At 50.7% G+C, this 19,853-nt stretch overlaps 1 protein-coding gene and 1 long non-coding RNA gene across 6 annotated transcripts in view; one reads left to right on the top strand and one right to left on the bottom strand.

Moving 5' to 3' along the window:
- Positions 1–19,853, bottom strand: part of DLGAP4 (DLG associated protein 4) — an 85,018-nt gene that overhangs the window by 49,356 nt on the left and 15,809 nt on the right. Inside the window, exon 1 of one of the 4 annotated variants that reach the window (XM_042980463.1) lies at positions 14,787–15,603. The exons of the other annotated variants lie outside the window; for them this stretch is intronic. Within the exon in view, the coding sequence (XP_042836397.1) occupies positions 14,787–14,817 (31 nt within the window). The 5' untranslated portion in view covers positions 14,818–15,603. Of the gene's footprint in view, positions 1–14,786; positions 15,604–19,853 lie in introns of those variants that run through there. 4 annotated transcript variants of the gene reach the window in all.
- LOC122237213 lies at positions 17–17,258 on the top strand. 2 transcript variants are annotated; one of them, XR_006215491.1, is made up of 5 exons: positions 17–106; positions 496–638; positions 2,625–2,774; positions 9,103–9,344; positions 17,016–17,258. It is a non-coding gene; the product is annotated as an uncharacterized LOC122237213 (long non-coding RNA). The 2 variants fall into 2 exon arrangements; XR_006215490.1 differs by lacking the exon at positions 17,016–17,258 and adding an exon at positions 14,129–14,466.

Below are 19,853 nucleotides of genomic sequence, written 5' to 3' on the forward strand. Positions count from 1 at the left end.
GTGTTAAGAAGGATTCTGACGCTGTGTCCGGGCTCAGTGGGAACACTGGGATTGACTGATGCTGACCGCCATGGGCCTAGTATGGGAAGTAACTGAAAAGAGCAAGGTATTTGTTGTCCCTGGGCCAGATGATCACCACAGAAATGCTCTATTCCCATGATGCAGAATCACTGTCCTTGACTCCCCACTGAAAACCTTAACCCCTCATCCTCCCCTGTAGGACCATCAACAACAGAGTTTCTTGGGCAATGTTTAAAATTCAGTAAGATAGGAAAGCAACTATTTGTTTCACAGTCTCCTCACCCTCAAAAGACTGACCAATAAGGAACCCTCAACAGCTGCAATTTGTGAGGGTAGCTGGTTTTCAGCCCCATGTGGTCACTTAAGTGCTGAATGACCTCGGGCCAGTCACTTCTAAGTCTCTGCTTCTTCTGTAAAATGGGGATCAGGAGCCCGATTTGCCTTGCCTTTAACCACATTTGAACACGGTGCTAGGATCCTCAAGACTGCACAAGGAAGTCCATTATCTGTCTCACTGATTTTGGGATGTCCACATGACAGAAGTATTTGTCCCATTTCTCAGAGGAGGAAGCTGAGGCTGACAGAGGTGGACAGACTTGGCCCAAATCCCACAGCAAGTAAGTAGTTAAGGAACTGTGCCGGGTCCTTTAATTAAATCCACAGCCTTCCCCGTCCTATTATTCCACCTCCACAGGGGGGCTGTGGCTAGGCTCCATGCAGCCACCATGGGCTTTGGAACCAAGGCCACCTGTGTGGAGAAAGCCCTCCCAGGAGATGATCAGTCTTTTAACAACTATGCTGGAACATGAGCACATAAAACTGAGTTGCAGTGTGCATTAACTGGGAGAATTAATCACCACCCAAAGACTTAATTATTCAGAGATATTACCCCCTTTCCAATACATTCTCTTAAAATGGGCCTGTGAATGAGGCCCCCAGAGTGGTTGAATTCAGAGACAAAGTAGAATGGTGGTTGCCGCCAGGGGCTGGGTGGACGGAGGAATGGACAGCGGTTGTTTAATGCGTGAAGAATTTCAGTTTTGCAAGATGAAAAGAGTTCTGGAGAAGAATGGTGGTAAAATAATGTGAGTGTACTTAATGACAATGAACTGTACACTTAAAAATAGGGAAGATGGTAAATTGTTATGTGCATTTTATCCCAATTTTTTAAAAAGGGGAGGCTAGTGAGGAGTCTACTGAGGAATTCTCTACCAATAAGCCCCAAATATCAACTTGCTGTTTTACACCCCAAATCCAAAAGTCACAAAGTAAAATATTTAAAACACTTATGACATGAGGGGCACCTGGGTGGCTCCATTGGTTGGGTGTCTGACTTTGGCTCAGGTCATGATCTCACGGTTTGTGAGTTCAAGCCCTGCGTCAGGCTCTGTGCTGACAGCTCAGAGTCTGGAGCCTGCTTTGGATTCTGTGTCTCCCTCTCTCTCTCTGCCCCTCCCCGACTTGTGCTCTGTCTCTGTCTCTCAAAAATAAATAAATAAATGTAAAAAAAAATTAAAAAAAAACTTATAACACGAATGTTTAAAATTTCAACTTTGAGTTAAATGTGTTTGTGAGAAGGGGCTGATCTATAATCTGCCTACAATCTCCTTCCTGACATTCAAGAAAGGGAAATAAAAAGAAAGAATTCAGGGGGGCACTTCAGTTGGTTGAGCATCCGATTCTTGATTTTGGGTCAGGTCACGATCCCACAAGCCTGGGATGGAGCCCTGCATCGCCACAGAGGCTGCTTAAGATACTCTCTCTCTCTCTTTCTCTCTCTCTCCCTCCCTCCCTCTGCTCCTGCCCTGTGCCCATGCACACTTCTCTCTTTAAAAAAAAAAAAAAAAAAAAAAAAAAGAATGAACTATAAATAACATTGTAGAAAATAAGGGAAAAAAGGTCATTCTAATCTCATCACCTGGACACAATTACTATTATGGCATTCCATACCAAAACTTTTCAAGTTTATTTATTTTGAGAGAGAGAGAGAGTGGGTAGACACAGATGAAGGGTAGAGAGAGAAGGAGAGAGAGAATCCCAAGCAGGCTCCATGCTGTCAGCGCAGGGCCAGATGCAGAGCTTGAACTTATGAACCGAACCGTGAGATCATGACCTGAGCTGAAATAAAGAGTTGGATGCTCAACCAACTGAGCCACTCAGGAGCCCCATACGACACTTTTTAACTGTGACCATTTTAGAGTTGCAACCTTGCTAAAAATAGAAACTTCTGCTTTGGCCTTCTTACACAGAAGTAGTGTGGTAGAATAAAAAGAACAGTGCACCAAAACTTCAAATCTTGGGGCGCCTGGGTGGCTCAGTCGGTTGAGCGTCCGACTTCGCTCAGGTCATTATCTCAGACTCCATGAGTTCGAGCCCCGCATCAGGCTCTGTGATGACAGCTCAGAGCCTGGAGCCTGCTTCAGACTGTGTCTCCCTCTCTCTCTGCCCCTCCCCTGCTCATGCTCTGTCTCTCTCTGTCTCAAAAATCAAGAAAAACATTAAAAAATAAATTAAAAAAATTAAAAAAACCTTCAAATCTTGATTAAGCTGTGTGACTTTGGGCAAGTCACTTAACCTTTCTGTTGTATTACCTCTAAAAACAGCAATAACTGCAACCTGCAACAAGCTGCCACCAGAAGCGACAAAACCTGTGAACCATGAGGTGGTATGTGAAAGGAAATTAGCAATAAATAGGGAGTGCTGAAGAACCCTTTTCTTGAGGACTTAGGATCAGTATGAAAACCAATCAGAAGGTCAGTATTTGGGAGTTCTGATGTTAATTTAAAAAAACAAAAACAACAACACCTCTTGATTCACTGACACTCTGGCTCCTACAGGGCAAGAAAGCTGTTTGCTTCAGAGCAAACAAGGTCACGGAGACTGATGAGGCCCTGCCTGACCTTGCAGACCATTCCAGATATAACAGAACCTCTCCCTGTTCCCTCAATATGCTAAACACTTTCTACCTGAGGGTCCTGAGCCCTGCTGCTCCCAATCTGCCCCTGACTTCCTCTTTCCCACTGGTCACCTCACCTTCCCTGACATGCCCTCCCCATCCTCAGTTCCCTCTTAGCACCTATTTGTTTCCTTCAAGGCTCTTTATCACAAGCAGAGAGTATCTTGTATATTTGTCACCTTCTTGGATGGGGACTCCAAGCTGAATGGAAGCTCCTTGAGGAAAGAGACCAAGTCTGAACTGTTCCCTACCCTCCTCTGGCTCACCCCTGGCACTCTGAGCACAAGAATGGCTGACTCTTTGGAAAGAGAGGGGGTGGTTGTTTGGAGGTTGGCTTGTGAGGAGGGAGGAATTGGCTGGGATGAACCCAAACCCTCTTCTAATGAGTGTCTCCATACACTTGTTATGCGCGCCCCCTTTGTGGAAACTGCTGGGGCAGCAGTAGCAGAGGCAGCCTGCTGTTACAGGTGCTGTCAGCCAAGTTCCACTCTTCCTATGCTACCCCAGGCCAAACTGTCCCCAGGCAGGCAGACACCTGTGGACTGCTACCACACCCCTGTGCAGGGCAACACCATATCATGAAGCGCACGAAGCCTGGGAAGGCAAGAAAGTTCCAGGAGAAGCTGGAACTATCATATCTATTCACACCACACTCAATAATAGGTCCCAGCAGGAAACTGGTTCAAGGAGTGATGACCCTTCAGAGACAAACCCTGGCTCTGAGTGCCTAGTTGACTCTGATGGCCCTCAGCAGGCATTCTAGCTTGATCTCAGCTCTCCTGGCCCTGGGCAGCCAACCCCTGCCGTTCCTCCCTGATCCCCTGCCATTCCTCCCTGATTCCCTTCCCCTCCCCTACCCACAGCACCCCCAGACCCCAGGTTATCTTCCTCTCAAAATCTCCACCACCTGGATCCTACCCAGCTTTTGAGGTTTTGAAGGTCACCCTCTCTCTAAAGCCTGCCTCAATTCACTCCAGAGTCCCCATCAGAGCGCTGCACTTGGCAGACAAAACTTGATATCCCTCCAAACACCACATCTAGTCCACCTACATCTTTCCAGGCACGGGACATGGACAGTCTTTAGCTATTTCAAGTCTTCTCTCTCCCCCTGGGTATCAATAACAGCAGCAGCTAACATTTTTTAAGTGGTTCCTCTGTACCAGATACTGTGCTCAGTGCTTTACACACATTCTTTCTCTTGTCCACATGCTGAGACTAATGCCAGGTAATATTATCATCTCTATTTTGCAAATGAAAAAACTGAGGTCTAGAGAGGTTAAGCAACTTGCCCAAGGTCTCACAGCTCTTGGTGGCAGCCCAGGATCTAAACTCCAGCAGTATGTCACTAGAGCCAGGATCTTAACTACAGGTCTGTGAGACTTCTGGGGTGTGGGCTTCTCCCCCAGTGCCTGGCTCAGCCTTAACACAGTTAGGCCTACCTGATCACCTACCATGTGCTCGGCGTGAGCCCTCAGGGAGTGGACTTGAACCAAAATGGCTTTGTGCCTGGGGACCCTGTGATTGTGCAGAGAAGAGAAGTACACTGAAATTGTTATTTGTTGAGCAACAAAATTGATACCATATCTGCTCTGGCAAGGCTGAGAATTTTCTTAGAAAAAGCACAGGAACTTAAGAACCCAGCTAATCTTTGAAATATACAGGCCAACCAAATCAGGTGTTAAGATACTCCCTAGCTTCCAAGGGATCAAAACTGATTCAACTGAACGGCAGAGCTAGAAAGAGCTCCTCCTGCCAAGAAACAAATGGGGAATCTGAAACCCAGAGGGGAGAGGATCTTGCCTGAAGTTACCTAAACACTCGGGAGAAGCCATGGCTCCTGCTCCCCCAACCTCTGTCCTTTCCAAGTTCTTGAGACTGGGACTAGAACCAGGGTAGAAAGGCTTTCAGGCCATCTCAGTCCTTAAGAAGCTGCCAGGAGTTGAGGTAAATACTTGCCCCAAAGTGACCAAAAGTTTAAAAGTCTTCACAGTAGAGACAGGGCCCTAGCTCTTACCTTCAGGGAGAATGGGACTGTTCTGTGGAAGCTGGATTTGGGAAGCCAGGATTTCTTTCCCAGGCCAGCATAAGCCCAGCTCAGCCCTGCTCCAGGACGGGAGTTTAAAAGGTAGTAGCTCCTCACCTGGGGCCACACCCGGGTGAGGCTCTCACCAGGAAACTCGTCGGACTGGCCGTCTCCCAGACAGCACAGGCCAGAACGCCACTGCCTGTCTGTAGCCTGGCGCCTCTCCCAGCTGGACCCTGCTGCCCCCCCCCCCCACCCCCCCAGGGCCTCCAGAGCAAGAGGGAGAAAAGGCCTGCTCTCCTCCTGTAAGGCCAGCTCAGCCTGGGTCCCCCAGGGCCAGTCCCAGCCTGGGCTGGGTCTGAATGAAAGCAGCTGCTTCCTGCTTTGCCTTTTTCTTTCACTTTGGGTTTTAACCCCAAAGTGAAACTAAAGACTGGGACGATGTGGGAAAGACGGTGAGGGTTAAGGCCTGGGAGGGCTGAACACCTGGGTTCTAATCCCAATAAGGCTGCCCACTCACTGGGACACCTGGGAGGAGACCAACTCCAGGCCTCAGTTTTCCCATTGATAAAATGGGAGGAAGGAACTAGGCTGGTGATTTTAAACTAGTCATTTTAAACTGGAAAAATTATAGAACTTCCCCTTCTTCATCCTACCACTGCTGAAGGCTGAAAGGGAGTGGCAGAAATGCCCTGTGGGGGACTCTAAAGGACCTTCCTGTTGGCTCAGAGGAGGCAAAACTGGCAGCAGCGTGGGGACCCTCCTGGTCTCCCTGATTACCTCTTCCTCACCTGTCACCCAATCACCTTCATCCTGAGCAGGCCCTGGAGTTCCAGCATCCTGGGGCAAATCAAATTCATCCTAGGCATGAGCCTGACTCTGTCCTGGCATAGCAATTAGAGACACCCACCAACAGCTGCCCCAGCCATCTATTAAGACTGACGGTAGCCCACTCAGGACTGGTCCAAACATCAGACTCAGTGACTCCAGGGTGCCTGGCACAGTGTCTAGCTAAGACCACTATAATGTTTTATGGGGTTTCCCCACTGGCTGGTTTACCAAAATTTCCCACTAGCCTCGTGACATGAGAAAGGTATGGATGAGCCTCCCCATTTTTCAGATGAAGAAAATTGAGGGTCAGAGAAGGGCAAGGACATAGTGGCCAAGCCTGCACCGGTATTTGGGAGCTCAGTAAATATTTGCTGAATAAATGAGTTCACTGGCCCAGCAGCTGCCAAGCAGGTGCAGCCCAAGCCAGAGAAACACAGGAAGGAGGATACAGTGTGGGAGGGAGGATGCTTCTCCCTGGAGACCAAGTCATAAACAGGTCCCAAGGTACCTACAACAGAATTCCCTCCACCCAATCCTGGCCCCATCTTGTCACCCCTCCAGCCCATTTCTTCCCTTCATTTCTCACTTCCTTCCATCAGCACCTTACTCTGGAAATACCTCATTGGCTGAGGACTACTGGGTGACACTGGCCAACCCCCTTCCCCTGTCTGGGCTGAACTGGAAAAGTCTGTTCTCAACCAAAGAAATGAATTTGAATCCAGGGGAGGTAGAGTGCTTTTTAAAAAATACACATTTTCAGAATGCAAAAGAAGGTAATTCAAAAACATCTAGCAGGGGCACCTGTGTGGCTCAGTTGGCTAAGCGTGCAACTTCAGCTCAGGTCATGATCTCACGGTTCATGAGTTCAAGCTCTGCATCAGGCTCTGTGCTGACAGCTCAGAGCCTGGAGCCTACTTTGAATTCTGTGTCTCCCTCTCTCTCTGCCCCTCCTGCACTCACACTCGTGCATTCTCTGTCTCTCAAAAGTAAATAAACATTAAAAAAACTTTTTTAAAAACATCTAGCAAAATTTTAGGTGCATAGACTCTTTGCAACAACAATTTCACTTGCAGGAATGGTTCCCACAGCTCCACAGGCATACATGCAGGCATACATACGTGTGGGGAAGGGTGCTCGCTGCAGCAATGCTCACAGCAGCAACACTGGAAACAACCTAAATGTCCTTGAGCAGAGGACTGGACAAACAGCTGGTGGTCCATCCACTGACAGACTGTCACATGGTCATGGAAAAGGAGGCCATGGACCTGTGTACATCTACAACATAGTTAGACTTGCGTGAAGACAAAGCACAAAACAGCAGGCTGTAGGCAGAGAATATGCCACCATTTGTGTAATAAAAAAGGATGCTATTGACATAGCTGCCCATATATGAAGAGTATTTCTGGAAAGAAACATCAAGACTGTTCCCAGTGGTCACTGAGGAGTGGAGGTGGGAGAGACCCTAATTTTTCATTGGGCACTTTTTTCTACAAAGTTTGAAAGTTTAGCCACATACACAAATTGCTTTTTCAATAAAAATGTAATTTCTACACATAAAAATAACTCTAGCAAAATGCACCCAAAGAAACCTCTTGTATGTCTCAGGCATCTGGATTTTGAGGCCTAGCCTCTACTGGTCTAGCCTTGTAGAACAGGTGGTCAGCCTGACAGGAGATGGAGGCAGCCTGGACATCATAGGGCTCTGGGCAGGGGGAAAATGTCAGACTCATAAAAAACTTGGTCTTAAGGCATAGGGAAGATGTGAATATGGCTTGACTGTGGAACAGGTTCAGCTAAGAGAGAGCTCCTACAGGGAGCAATAGGGAAATTATTATGTAAGGCTGGTAAGATGGGAAGAGGAAGGATTATTTCTTTCAAAATGGGATCCTAGCAAGTCCCTTCCTCTCTAATGCTTGGTTCCCACTCATGAGACCTGAGGGGGCTGGGCCAGAGTCCTTTCTAGGCATGAAATTCTAGGATCTGCCTTTATTTCATCTCATTTAATATTAAAGGAGGCAAGGGAGGGTCCCCAGCTCAGCACATGGCCATAGGGCTCCACACCTGTGCAGACTGTAATCAAATATTTGGAAGCTGGAGAAAATTCAGGCCAGGATGTTGAGTATAGCAGCCCTCGGGCAACTCCCCCACCCCTTGTCCCCCAGGAGAAGGAGCAGATGGCCTTCTGCTGAGATGCCCTTCCTCACCTTCTTGTTAATTAAGTCATGACAAGACCTCTTTTGTCACTTTTGAAGTTCAGTTTGCAGAAATGTGCTGCCTTGGCTTGCTTTTCCACAATGCTCTAGGCTCAGGGCTCACAGACTACAACAATCTAGATCTAAGCCACAAGCCCAAATTACAGGGGTCTGCAGTGGAAAGAGTCCAGGGTGCGGGTCAGTGCTGGGGTAAATCCTGGCTAGACCTCAGTGATACTGTGCACTCTGGGAGGTGAGTGACTAAGTCTCTTAAGACTGCTCTGCTTGCCACTGTAGTGACAAGGCCAGCTCGCTGCCTGGCACTCAGCAGGCACTTAAATATTTGTTGAATGAATGAACAGCTCAGCCAGTGAATCCCAGAGTAACCTTGGTCAAGTCACTTTCTGGAAAACAAGGAGAACAAGAATAGTAATGACCTCCCAGAGGTGTATAAGATCTACTGAGATAAAGTGGATGAAAGTACTTTGCAAATCAAAAATAGGCTAAACAAATATTAAGGATCCAGAACCAACACGTGGAAAACAAAATAAAAAGAATGAATATATGTATGGATGGTCAAATTTGTGAGAAACCATGGGGCAAATGGTAAAGCATTAATCAAATGAATTACTACAATTGAAAGCGACAGTACAGGCTGCTTGCTCTAGTCCACTGTTCCAATGTCTGAGTATTTTCTCACAAGAGGCTGTGTCTATTCAGAAGCAGAACAAAAATCCCTCATCAAAACCTTTGTCTAGATTTTGGTATGAAAAAGATGGGTGCAGTTACAATCATATCTTGCATATAGTTGGGCTCAGAGAACATTTGCCAAAGTAGACTGGCATATGGGTCCTGGGGGTGTTTACCTCCCAGGGAGGCAAAGAAGAAGGGGAGTGAGCAGAGCACAGAGGATGTTGCTCTGCCTCATGACCCAAGGTCCAGCTCAGGGGGACACACAGAGGAGGAGAATGATTGGCCAAGCCATCAGTTTCCTAGCTGTGCAGTGGGGCCAACCCGTTGCTGCCTCCCATGGAAGCCGCTCGGTAAGTACCAGTTCCCTTCTCCTTCTCTCTGCCCAGGAAGTATCCTTGGCTGCAGCCTGCGAAATGGGAACTGGGCTCCATCACCTGGCTCTCCAGTGTCAAGAGCAACTTGGGACAAGTCCCCTCCTGTCTTTGTGGGTGGCTGATTCCTCTGGCTGGGCCAGGGAACACCCTCTCTAGTGGCAGCTGGCTGAGAATCCCAATGAACCCAGTCACGGACGAGCCACCGTTGGACTAGACACATATGAAGTCCAACTCTGGAGGCTGCTCACAGCCTGGTGAGTAAAACTGATGATGTGAAGGCCCCTCACTTCCCTGACTCTCCTACCTTGAAGAAATTCTAAACTGGCACCAGCCCCGACTTTCCAGATCTTTAGAGAGTAAGGGCTTATAGGCTTTAGGGGATGTATTTGTGTGCCCCCAATTCAACAGGCAAGAAGACTCAGATTCCTGGAACCCTGATGGTAAGAGTCTCTTTTCCAAGAAGCAGAGCTGAACTGTGGTAAGAGTCAGAATATGCAGTCAGCCCTGTCTGAGCCCCATTTTCCTTATCTGTAAAAGGAGGTCAGTAAGTCCCTTTGCCTCCAGCTTGGTGTAAGGATTTTCGACAGCACCCATGGAGGCCCTGGCACAGAGCCTGGCACACTGCAGCTATATAAGCAATTTGCTCAGATTGTTATTTCCTCCCCCAAAGCAGCAACACCCAACATCTTTCCCCCTGGGCCATCAAACCCCCAGACAGGCTCTCTTGAGAGAGCACGACACCCCCTGCTACCCTATATGTCCTTTCCCATCCCATGGGCTCCACCCAAACCTCACCCTCTTCTTTCAGCTGAATGCTTGCAATGCTTCCTCCCTGTCATCATTTTCATTCATTCCAATTCATTCAGCCTGATTCACCTTCTTGGCAGGGGGGGGGGGGGGGGGGGGAGTTGTGCTACCCTGTTCTAAAATCTTCCATGGCTCCCCAAAGCCTCTGCTTTTCAGCTGATTTCCAATGTTGCCTACAACTTCCTGGCCCCTTCCAGATTTTTCATCCAGAGCCCTGATGCATCAGCAAAACTGGTCTACTCACCCTTTCCCTAAATACATGCTTACCTTCCAGCCTCCGCACCTCTGCCTTTGCACAAACCATTCGCTAGAATGTCAGCCCCACCCTCTGTCTCTGCAAATCCAGCCCCCTTCAAGAGGGCTCTTGTTTCCTCTGGCACACACTCACTTCTTCCTTCCCAAACAATGCTTTTCTTCAGCAGACGCTTAATTACAGACTGTCACACAGTCTCTCATAATTGTAGGCCTTGTCTCCCTTGTCAGACCATAAGTTCCCAAGTGCAGAGACCCTGTCTGTTCTTTCCCAGCCTCTCAGAGCCCAGCCCAGGGCTGGGAGGACAGGGCCCTGGTCAGAAAGTGCTTTCCAAGCCCATCTGGCTCCAGGCTGAGCTAAGTCTAGCTCCACTTGGGACCATTTCTCCCCCTTTTGTCCTATGAGGAAACTTAACTGCCCAAACCAAACCTCAGTGTTCCCACTCTCCACCGGGTGACCTAGGCCAGCAATACACAGAAATGGTGACCTAGGTGGGCAGGCAGGGCCATGGTTCTTGTCCAGCCCTGGCATGGTCTTATTTTGGGATCCTAGGCACATCCCTGTCCTTACCCTTACCTGGGCCTGCTTCTTCGCTGAGAAACAAGAAACAATCTTTTAGCTGTAGAATATGGATATTATTTGTCTTTAAGATAGCCTTGGTTCCCAGGAGTGGGTGGGTGAGGAACCAGCTGATTCCAACACAGGTGGAGGGAGGAGAGGCAGCCACAGCCAGGACTGGGAAATCCAGGAATCTGAGAGGTGATGAGACTGCACACCTCATCAACCTCATTAAATTCCTGTTGATGACAGGATTGCGTTCCTGTCTAAGTGTTCAATTCCACAGCCCTCACCCTGGCCAGGTCTGACAGTGTCTGCTGCCAGGGCTAAGCAAGGGAAGGGTAACTTGCTTCTGGAAACAACAAATCCTGCCCAAAACAAAGATGAGGAGGAGCCAGTTTCCTCACCTGTAAAATGAGGATAATAATGGTATCTGCGTCATAGGATTGCTGCAATAATACGGTGAGATGATGCCACAAACCATTTAACACAGTCCCTGGCACCTGGTAAATGGCACTGTAGCATCAAGTTCCTTATTCTCAAGGGGCCTTTACCACAGAAGTTCTTATCCTCACAGCAACCTGTGAGGAAGGGGTTTCCATCCCAACATGACAGAAGAAAACTGAGGTACAAAAACTTGATCAATCCAAGGTCACGCAGTGGGGGACAAGCCAAGCTGTGATACAAATCCAGGAAACGCTCAGTTCAGCTTTTCCCAGAGTGCAGCCCACAGGCTCTCAGCATCAGAGCAGCATCAGGTTTGAACAGCTGACTCCTGCCCCTACACCTGCCAAAGGAGACTCTCTGGGGAACCCAAACTTTATAAAGCTAAGAGACCTAAATTTTATATATAAGGAAACTGAGGTGCAGAGAGGTGAAGTGACCACTTTTCAGCAACGGCCACTTTTCTACAAGTATGGACCTGGGACAGAATTCACAGTCTGTTTCAGAGACTTCCTGGAGGAGGTGGCAGCATTTGACAATGTGGGCCTCTACGGGAAGAGAGGGCACCACAGGGAGGGTACAGCAAAAATAAAGGCTTGGGGCAGGTAGGCCAGGCAACAACTGTTCAATGCTGCTCATGCTTCCAGATCCCTGGGAGCCACCGCTGCAGCCGTTCCCTAAAAGCCCAAAGAGAGACGTTCCTGAGCCAATCTGAACTTCTGGGAGGAAAGCCTGCCATGCTGTTGTCTACAACCAGCAAGTCTCTGGCCCTCTGGGTGTGTCTACTTGCTGCTCAGGATGACACAGCCAGGGAAGATGGTGACTCAGTCTCCACCCAGCCTAAAGCTAGTCCTGTTTAAGTTTGAGAAGAGCTCAGGGGCTGAGGAAAAGTCAAGCAAACCCTCCTTGCAGAACAGATACCAGACCCAGAGAAGGAGGCCTGAGGGACAGGCTACGAGGCAGAAGCGATAAATATGGAGCAAAGCTGCGGAAGAAGAAAAGTCAAGAGGGCTAGGCTCAAGCCCACTCTGACACTGCCATGCTGTGGGACCCTGAGCAGGTTCCTGTCCCTCTCTGGGCCCCCTATTCTTCATTCACCTGTGAAGCAGAGAGAACTCCAATGGCTTCTGACTTCCTCCCAGGACTGTTGTGAGAAACAATGGCCAGGAAAGAACCTGACAGATTACACAATGCCTCGCAAAGCAAGTGAGAGATTAAAGGATTACTCCTATTATTTATTACAACAGTCAGGTGCTTTCCTTGTTACCTCAACCTGAACACCAGGGGGAAGGGGGAGGCCTGGGGTGGGTGGGGAGAGGCTGGGTCTCTGTCTTGTTTCCTCAAAGAAAACAGTGACCCAGATATTATTGGGAGATAAAAGTTCACATTTATTAAGTGCCTATGGTGTACTAGGTGTTTTTTAAACATATAATCTCACTTAATCCTCACCACAATGCTGTAGTGTAAATATCTTGAGTCCAGATGAGGAAACTTGAAGCTCAAAGAAAGTAACCTGCCCAAGATTACAGTGAATGAGTGATGGAGACCAATTAAAACCAGGTGTTTATGACTCTAAAACCCACATTAATTCTACTCTCTGAAACAATCTGTATTAAAGGCAGAACATGCCTGGTATAGAGGCCCAACTCAAGCACTGCCTCCTCCTGGAAGCTCTTCTGAACCTTTTGCCCAGACAGGAGCTCTCTTCTATGAAACCCCACAGCACATGGTCAGCACACATCTTGCAGCATTCGACACCTTCTCCCTCTAGTTCTGTGACCAAGCACACCTTTAACAGGTAAGATGAGATGCAGGTGCAAATAGGTGGCCTTTGAGTTACCTTAGAATCCTCAAATGCTGGAGGTGGAAGCACCAAAAAGCCCATGCCATCCAACCCCCTCATTTTTCAGAAAGAAAAATAGAGAGAGAGACACTTGTCTGAAGTCGCACAGCATCTTACCGCAGCCAGGAACAGAACCTTGGCATCCTGCCTCACAGAATTTCTTTAGGGATTCTGTGATTTCAGAATCAGCCTTAGGACAAAAGACTATTATTCCCATTTTACAGACAAGGAAACTGAAGCATAGGGGAAAGTGGCCTCCCTGAGAGTAAGATATGGAGACCAGAATCCAGATCCCCTACTTCCAGGCCAAACACCAAGCCCTTCTTCCTCCCCATCACAAGTAGTCTGTATAGTGTGTCAAGCACAGGGCCCAGAGTAAAAAGATCAATGGATGTTGGAAATGGTCATTATACACCAGTGGGCAAGGGACACCAGCCTGACAGTGACCTCTTGAGAGGCAGTGTCATAGAAGAGGACCAGGAGTCCTTGCTCAACCCTCTATAGGTCCCTATAGGTCTCTAAGACAAGAGTGTTACAACAGCTGATCTCATCTGCTCCAAAGTTCTAAGACATCCTAGGCTCCTTGACAGCAGACTCTTGGTGTCTGTGGGGCCACTCCCACTTGGGGCCTTTGTTCCCCCACTCTGCAGAGAAGCAGGAAAAGCAGCAAAGGCTCACAACTACAAACTGACTCACTTTATTCCCAAGTGCCACTGGCCAAACAGGGCCCACCCTCAAAAAACAATGGGATGGAATATGGAAAATCAAACTGTCTCCCAGCACAGACATCCAGCTATGCACACATGCCTACCTTTGCAAACTGACAAAGAGCAACCAGGAATCAGAGCATAAATAAGGGACGGCTTGCTCCCTGCCCTATTGGAAAGGCAGGCGTAATCCTGAATAATCAGGTGGTAATGGAACGAAGGGTAAAGAACTCTGGGTAAGGAGTCTGGGGCTGGATCCCTGTCCTAGCTCTGCCACGAACTAGCTGTGTACCCTAGGCAAGCTGTTTTCCCTCTGGGGGGGCTCAGTTTAAAGACACAGTGACACTTCACAAATCATGTCTACAGATGTTTCATTGATCTTCACGACAACTCAGTGGGGCTAGCACAGTTATTCCCTTTCTACAGATAGAGAAACTGAGGCTTGGAGTGATCAAAGGTCTCACAGCATGAAGTCGGCAGAATCAAGGCCCAGAGTTCTTAGATCACCAAAAGAAATACTCAAGGGTGGTCAGATCAAGAACAACTCCGCTCTCCCGTCATCCTGAGAGTCTCAGCAAGACTAAGGCAGCACAGTCCCTTGTTCACCTGCCCAGTCTGGTGGCCTGCAAAGTTCTGGCCACAAACCCTACAGCCCAGCTGCCTAGAAGACCGCACCCCCCTGCAAAATTTCATTACTCAAGTTGGCAAGAACGCAGCCCCCACCCCCCCAGCCGGGTCTAAATAAACGCCCAAGTGATATCACATCCTGCCAGCTCCAAAATAGCCCAGGCCTGCCCACAAGCGATCACAAAGTGCCAGGCCATGCAGGACCAAGCCAGTAGGACGTCCAGCCCATGGCACCCTCCACACACTCAAGCAACTCAAAGCAGAAGCCTCAGAGCAGAAGGCCCCCCACTCCCACCTCTGCCAGGAGGCCTGGCCCCTCCCTCCTTGCCCCTTTCTTGGGAGGCCCCAGAGCCTCCTGCCCCAGCGCCAGCCCTAGCCCCAGCACCAACCCCATGGAGCCTCGCCGCGGCCAGCCTGCGGGCGGACTCCGGCCCGACCCGGACACCCCACCACTCACATTGCTTCAAGAGCTCCAGACACAAAGCCATGAGGGCCGGAGGGGGGTCAGAGACCCAGAGACCCGGCAAAGACAGAAAAGGGGAGAGGGAGAGACAAGGGAGCAGAAAGCAGGTAGACAAGGGGCAGAGAAAGCAAAGGGGTCAAGAGCCCTGGGCAAAGGAGCGGGCTCAAAAGGGGGCCTTCAGCACAAGAGCCACTGAGTGGCGAGGCCACCAAGACAGATGCGGGGGCAGAGGCAGGGAGAGCAAAGCGGAGGACCCCAATCCCCAGAATTGGGGGCCACAGAGTCCTGAGAGAGAACAAGGAGAGACAGACACGGAGACAAACCAAGGGATAGCAGGAAGGGGTGAAGTCTGGGAGCTGGGGAGCTTTTGGGGGGTCCAAAGGAGCACCTAAGGGATGTCGGAGGTCCCAGCGTGTTTGGGGGGGCACCAAGAGGGAAAACCCCGCGGAAAGGAGGGCTAAGAGGAGGGCAAGACCACAGGGATTTGAGGGTACAGACAGAGGGGAGGACCCCTCCAAAGGATGTGCGGGAATCTCAGAGGAGAGGCGTGGGGGGATGAGGGGGGTGTTCTGAAGGAAAGGCCCCCAAAGATGTGGGGACACCGTGAGGGGGAGTCCCGAGGAACGGGACGCTCAGAAAGGGAGGCTCCGAGGGATGAGCGGAGAGCTTTGAGGGGGACCCGAGATCCGGGCGCGAGGGAGGGGCTGTGAGGCACCGCGAGGGCAGAGACAAAGAGACAGCGAGCCGGGGAGAGACAAAGCGGGCGGAGCGGGGAGACGAGCCCGAAGGCTGGCAGCCGGACAGAAGGACGGAAGCGCGAGCGGGCGGGTGGACGAACGGACGGACAAACGGGGAGGAGGGCGGGGGCAGGGCCGGGCGGGGGCGGCGCCCGTCTCCTCGCGGGGCCGCGGCTGCTCCGGGCGGCGCTGGGCGGGCCCCGGGCGTCCGGGCTGAGGAGGCAGCGGCGACGACGTGGACCGGACAGACGGACGGAGTGACGGACGAGGCTGGCGGCAGCTGCGGCCAGCGGCGGGCACTCACCCTCCTCCCTCACGCGGCCCGGCCCGAGGCTCCGGTTTTGTACGCCCGAGGGGCGGGGCCTCCGGGTTAAAGCCCCGCGCCAGCCCCGCCCCGCCCCGCCCCACGCGTCAGCCGCGCGCGCGCGCGCCTCCCGGGACTTCAGGGGCGGGCGGGGACGCGCGCAGCCCCCTCGGCACGTGGCCCGGCGCGCAAGCGCGGGGCGCGCTCAGCCAGCCCACGCCCAGGCCCACGGACCGTGAGAGCGAGCGCGCGCCCACGTTGGCACGCGCATGCCTGAGCACCGGGGGCTCCGCCCCTCGAGCCGCCCCGCCAAACCGGTTCCAGCTGGAACGGGACGCATGCTCTGTGCCGGGGGAAGAGCGGTGTGAGTTCGCACTAGGTCACTGTGGCGACACCTCGCTGTCACCGGGGGAAACTGAGGGTCACAGCAAGCAGCCTAAGCTGGTCTTCTTAACCCTGCATGGTCAAATTAGACCTCAAGTACTATGGACTCTACGCCCTAAGTGTTTCTAGTTGTCCCCTCCCCTCATCCTCCCTTTGCTGCCCTCATACGGAGTCCTCTAGATTGGGTTCGAATCCCTACTCACCCTTTGGAGGGTTCTGTGACCTTGTATGAGATGCTCTTTCAGTCTCCCTGAGCCTTTGAGTCGTCCTCGGCAAAATAAAACCAGCACACTGTTTCCTGAAGGGCAAAGCACAGTAGGGGCTGCCCGAATCCCTAAATCACTCCCTTCACGTCTCATGGCCCTCCCAGTTCCCCATTCTCTCCTGCGAGGCCCCCACTCCTTGTTTAGTCCTGGTCTTGAGTCGTTTCCTTACAGCCTCACCCTTCTAGGCTGTACCTGTAGAAGGTCTGCCATCCACAGACCTAACTCCTGTTCCCTGACCTGCCTTGCTGGGTGACTTAGGCAAGGCCTTACCCTCTCTGTGCATCTCTTTAATAAATGTAAATTGAGAAAAGAATCTTAATAAGATGAAACAGTGTTTCTGATACCACTGTAGCGATTTTTGTACAGAGGCATAATAACAACAAAAGAAAATGAGGATTATGGAGCCACCTGGATGCCAAACACTGTGCTAAGTAAGCACTTTGAAAGTATTAGCTTACTTTGTCCTACTCACAGTTGCTATGCTACACCTGTGCTATTCACTTAGCGTTCATTTTCAAATTGATTTACTTAGAAAATTTCTAGAAGCCCCTGAGGAAGAGCCAGGATCAGTCTTGCTCTACCCTGGCCACAGGGAACCTGCTCCTGCTCCTGCTCCAACTCACCAGGCACCCTCCTGCCTCAGGACCTCTTCTCCCTGCCTGGCATACTTCCTCAGCTTCATCCAAGTCTTTGTTTAAACATTTGTTTCTCAACGGGGTCTACCCTAGCTATCCTGTTTCTGCTGCAACAATGCCCTCCCCCAGGCTATTTTCCAATAAACCATACATTTGCATTACTTATGTTTATTATTTTATCTGCTTCCCCCACCCCAACATAATGTACTCTCCTAGAAAGCAGGGGTTTCTGTTTTGTTTACTGTGGTGTCCCTGGTGGCTAGAGCACAGCCTGGCCCACTGTAGGTGATCAATAAACATCTATCCAAAGAAAAAGTGGCTTGATTGCAAGGCTCATGCCCTTAACCACTACTTAGTAGGGGCTCTAAGGTTCCATTTAAGCACCTTAGTCTTTCTTCCTCTGGAATGACTTCTCTACCCCCAAGGGTGTAAGAAATGCCCCTTGTTCAAGAATCTCAATCCTGGGCTTTATGGCCTGTCGACCAGTCCTTAATCCCAGTCACTATTTCCCCCCAGAAGGCTCAATGGGTCTGCCTAAAAACGGGATTTAGAAGGGTGATGATCTGTGCACTGAACACACAGTAGGTACTTGGTTAACCAGGACTGTCCTGGACCAAGGCTTGGTAGAGCCCTGGGAAGAAGCCTGCCTTCTGCTCAGTGTCTCCCGTGCAGAGGTACAGCAACAGGGAATTCTGACCTCTTATCACCACTCCAGGAAAGCCTCCTGGATCCTCTTATTATTCTCTCACCCTATGGCCCCTGCCCAGGCCTCACTGCCTTGCCTGGACCTCCAAACCATCCTGCGCAGCTTGCCACATAATTCTCCCTGAAACTCTTGTAACCATGCCACATCTCTTTACCAGGCCCCCTGGATGGCTCACCCACCCACAGGATAATGGGAAACTCAAGGCTTAGGAGTCAGGCAGACCCAGGTGAGAAATAGCTCCTTGACCTACTAAGTGGGTGACCTTGACTTGACTCACCTTCTCTAGGCTGCAGTTTCTTTGAAAGAGGTCTGCACATGTGTATATGTATGTGAGGTCAAACTGGCTTAACTTAGGAATGTCAGATATGTGTAACTATTCTGGCCACAACAGACATCACCAATTGATGGTGGTGCCACTCTTCTCTGCTTAACTAAATCTCAGTCCTGGGCTCCAGGGGTCAGAGATGACACAGCAGTTGAAGTCTGTTTGCAATCTCTGGACATGATGGTCTTTGAGGTTCCTCTCAGCCTTGACACTCTGGGAACAGGAGTGTCCAATCTGACAGGAGCCTGTAGTATAATAACCAGAGATTGTGGAGGGCTAGGCCTGGCAGATGGCTTCAGGGGGACAAGGCTGACTGGAGGGTTGACTGCTTACTGGAATTTTGTCAGCCTCCCTTCCTCTATCTGTGGAGGAGGGAGTGAATCAGAGGAGAAACTGGGAACGTTCTAGGGGAGACAGCAGGGGACAAAGAAGGGTGTCAGAGGATGACTTGGATGGGAGATATTCAGGCAGGGAGAGGGGTCTCCAAACCCAAGACCCACAACATTGATGGAGAATTTGAGGCACAGGGAGGGGCCAGAACCCACCCAGAGTGACACAGGAGAGAGGAAACTAGAACTCAGGGCTCTGAGCAAGGAGCAAGGGTATATTCCAGGCTAGGAAACTATCCAATTCAGCCGAGAGCTTCAAGTGCTGACAGGAAGTACCTCCAAGCATGTGTATCTGGTGTGTGTGTGTGTGTGTGTGTGTGTGTGTACGTGTGTACACATGCATGTGGAAATGTGCAGGTGCAGAGAATGCAGTTGGTAGGAGCTGGGGGTAGGGTGGTGGGGTGGAGGTGGGGGGGGGTGCCTGGGTGATGCCAAGCCTCCTTTGTGGTTCAGAGGGAGTGGGAGAGACACAGAAGGGGAGGCTAGGGAGGGAAGAGGGCCAGAAACTGGGAGGGGAGGAAGTGGGGGCCATAGGGAGGGAACAGGGCTGAAGGAGGCAAACCAAAGGCTAAGATGAGAAGAAGGGGGTGGAGAGCAGGGGAAACAGGAAGAAAGGGATGGAGAAAGGGAGGGAGGAGAGGAGAATGAGCACTAATGGAAGCTGGGCAGAGGAAGAGAAGAGAGGAAGTAGGAGGAAGAATTTTCTTTGTTCTTTCTTCTCTTTCCCAGAGGGTGAGAGGAGGCAAGAGGGGCCATGACTGAGGGGGTGATGGCACCCCTGTGGCCTCTTCCAGGTAGGTCCTTTGGCAGAGAGGGGCACGTGTATATATAGTCAAGCTGCTGCTTCCCCTCCCATCCTAGCTGGAGTTGACCCTGCCTGCCAGTCACCTGCCAGAGCTATTTCTGGAATGTGGAATCTGGGTCAGAAAGGGGGAGGGAGGGTGAGAGGGGGTGGTGGCAGCGGTACTGGCAGCTGGGAAGCTGGTGAGCTCTAAGTGGGTGGGTGGGTGGGCAGCTCCATGTTCTGCCTAAGGCCAGTCCTCCCCTTCCAGGCTCTCACTGCCTCAATAACCACTCCTCACCCATATCCTCCTACTTTCTTGCATATGGCCTGAGTACATACATGCCCATGAGAGAGTGACAAAGAACTTTCAACCCCTCAGCAACTTGGGGGCTCAGCACAGCCATGGTGGGGGGGCGTGTGTGCATGACCCAGAATTCTCACTTCCTGGGAGGAGGCAGCCTTCTGAGCAGGGGTGACCCCTGTGGGGAAACAATGGCTGAATGAGGGTGGGCCTGTGTGTTGGTGTTAGTG

Source organism: Panthera tigris, chromosome A3 (assembly GCF_018350195.1).
Source record: "Panthera tigris isolate Pti1 chromosome A3, P.tigris_Pti1_mat1.1, whole genome shotgun sequence".
Classification (NCBI taxonomy): domain Eukaryota; kingdom Metazoa; phylum Chordata; class Mammalia; order Carnivora; family Felidae; genus Panthera; species Panthera tigris.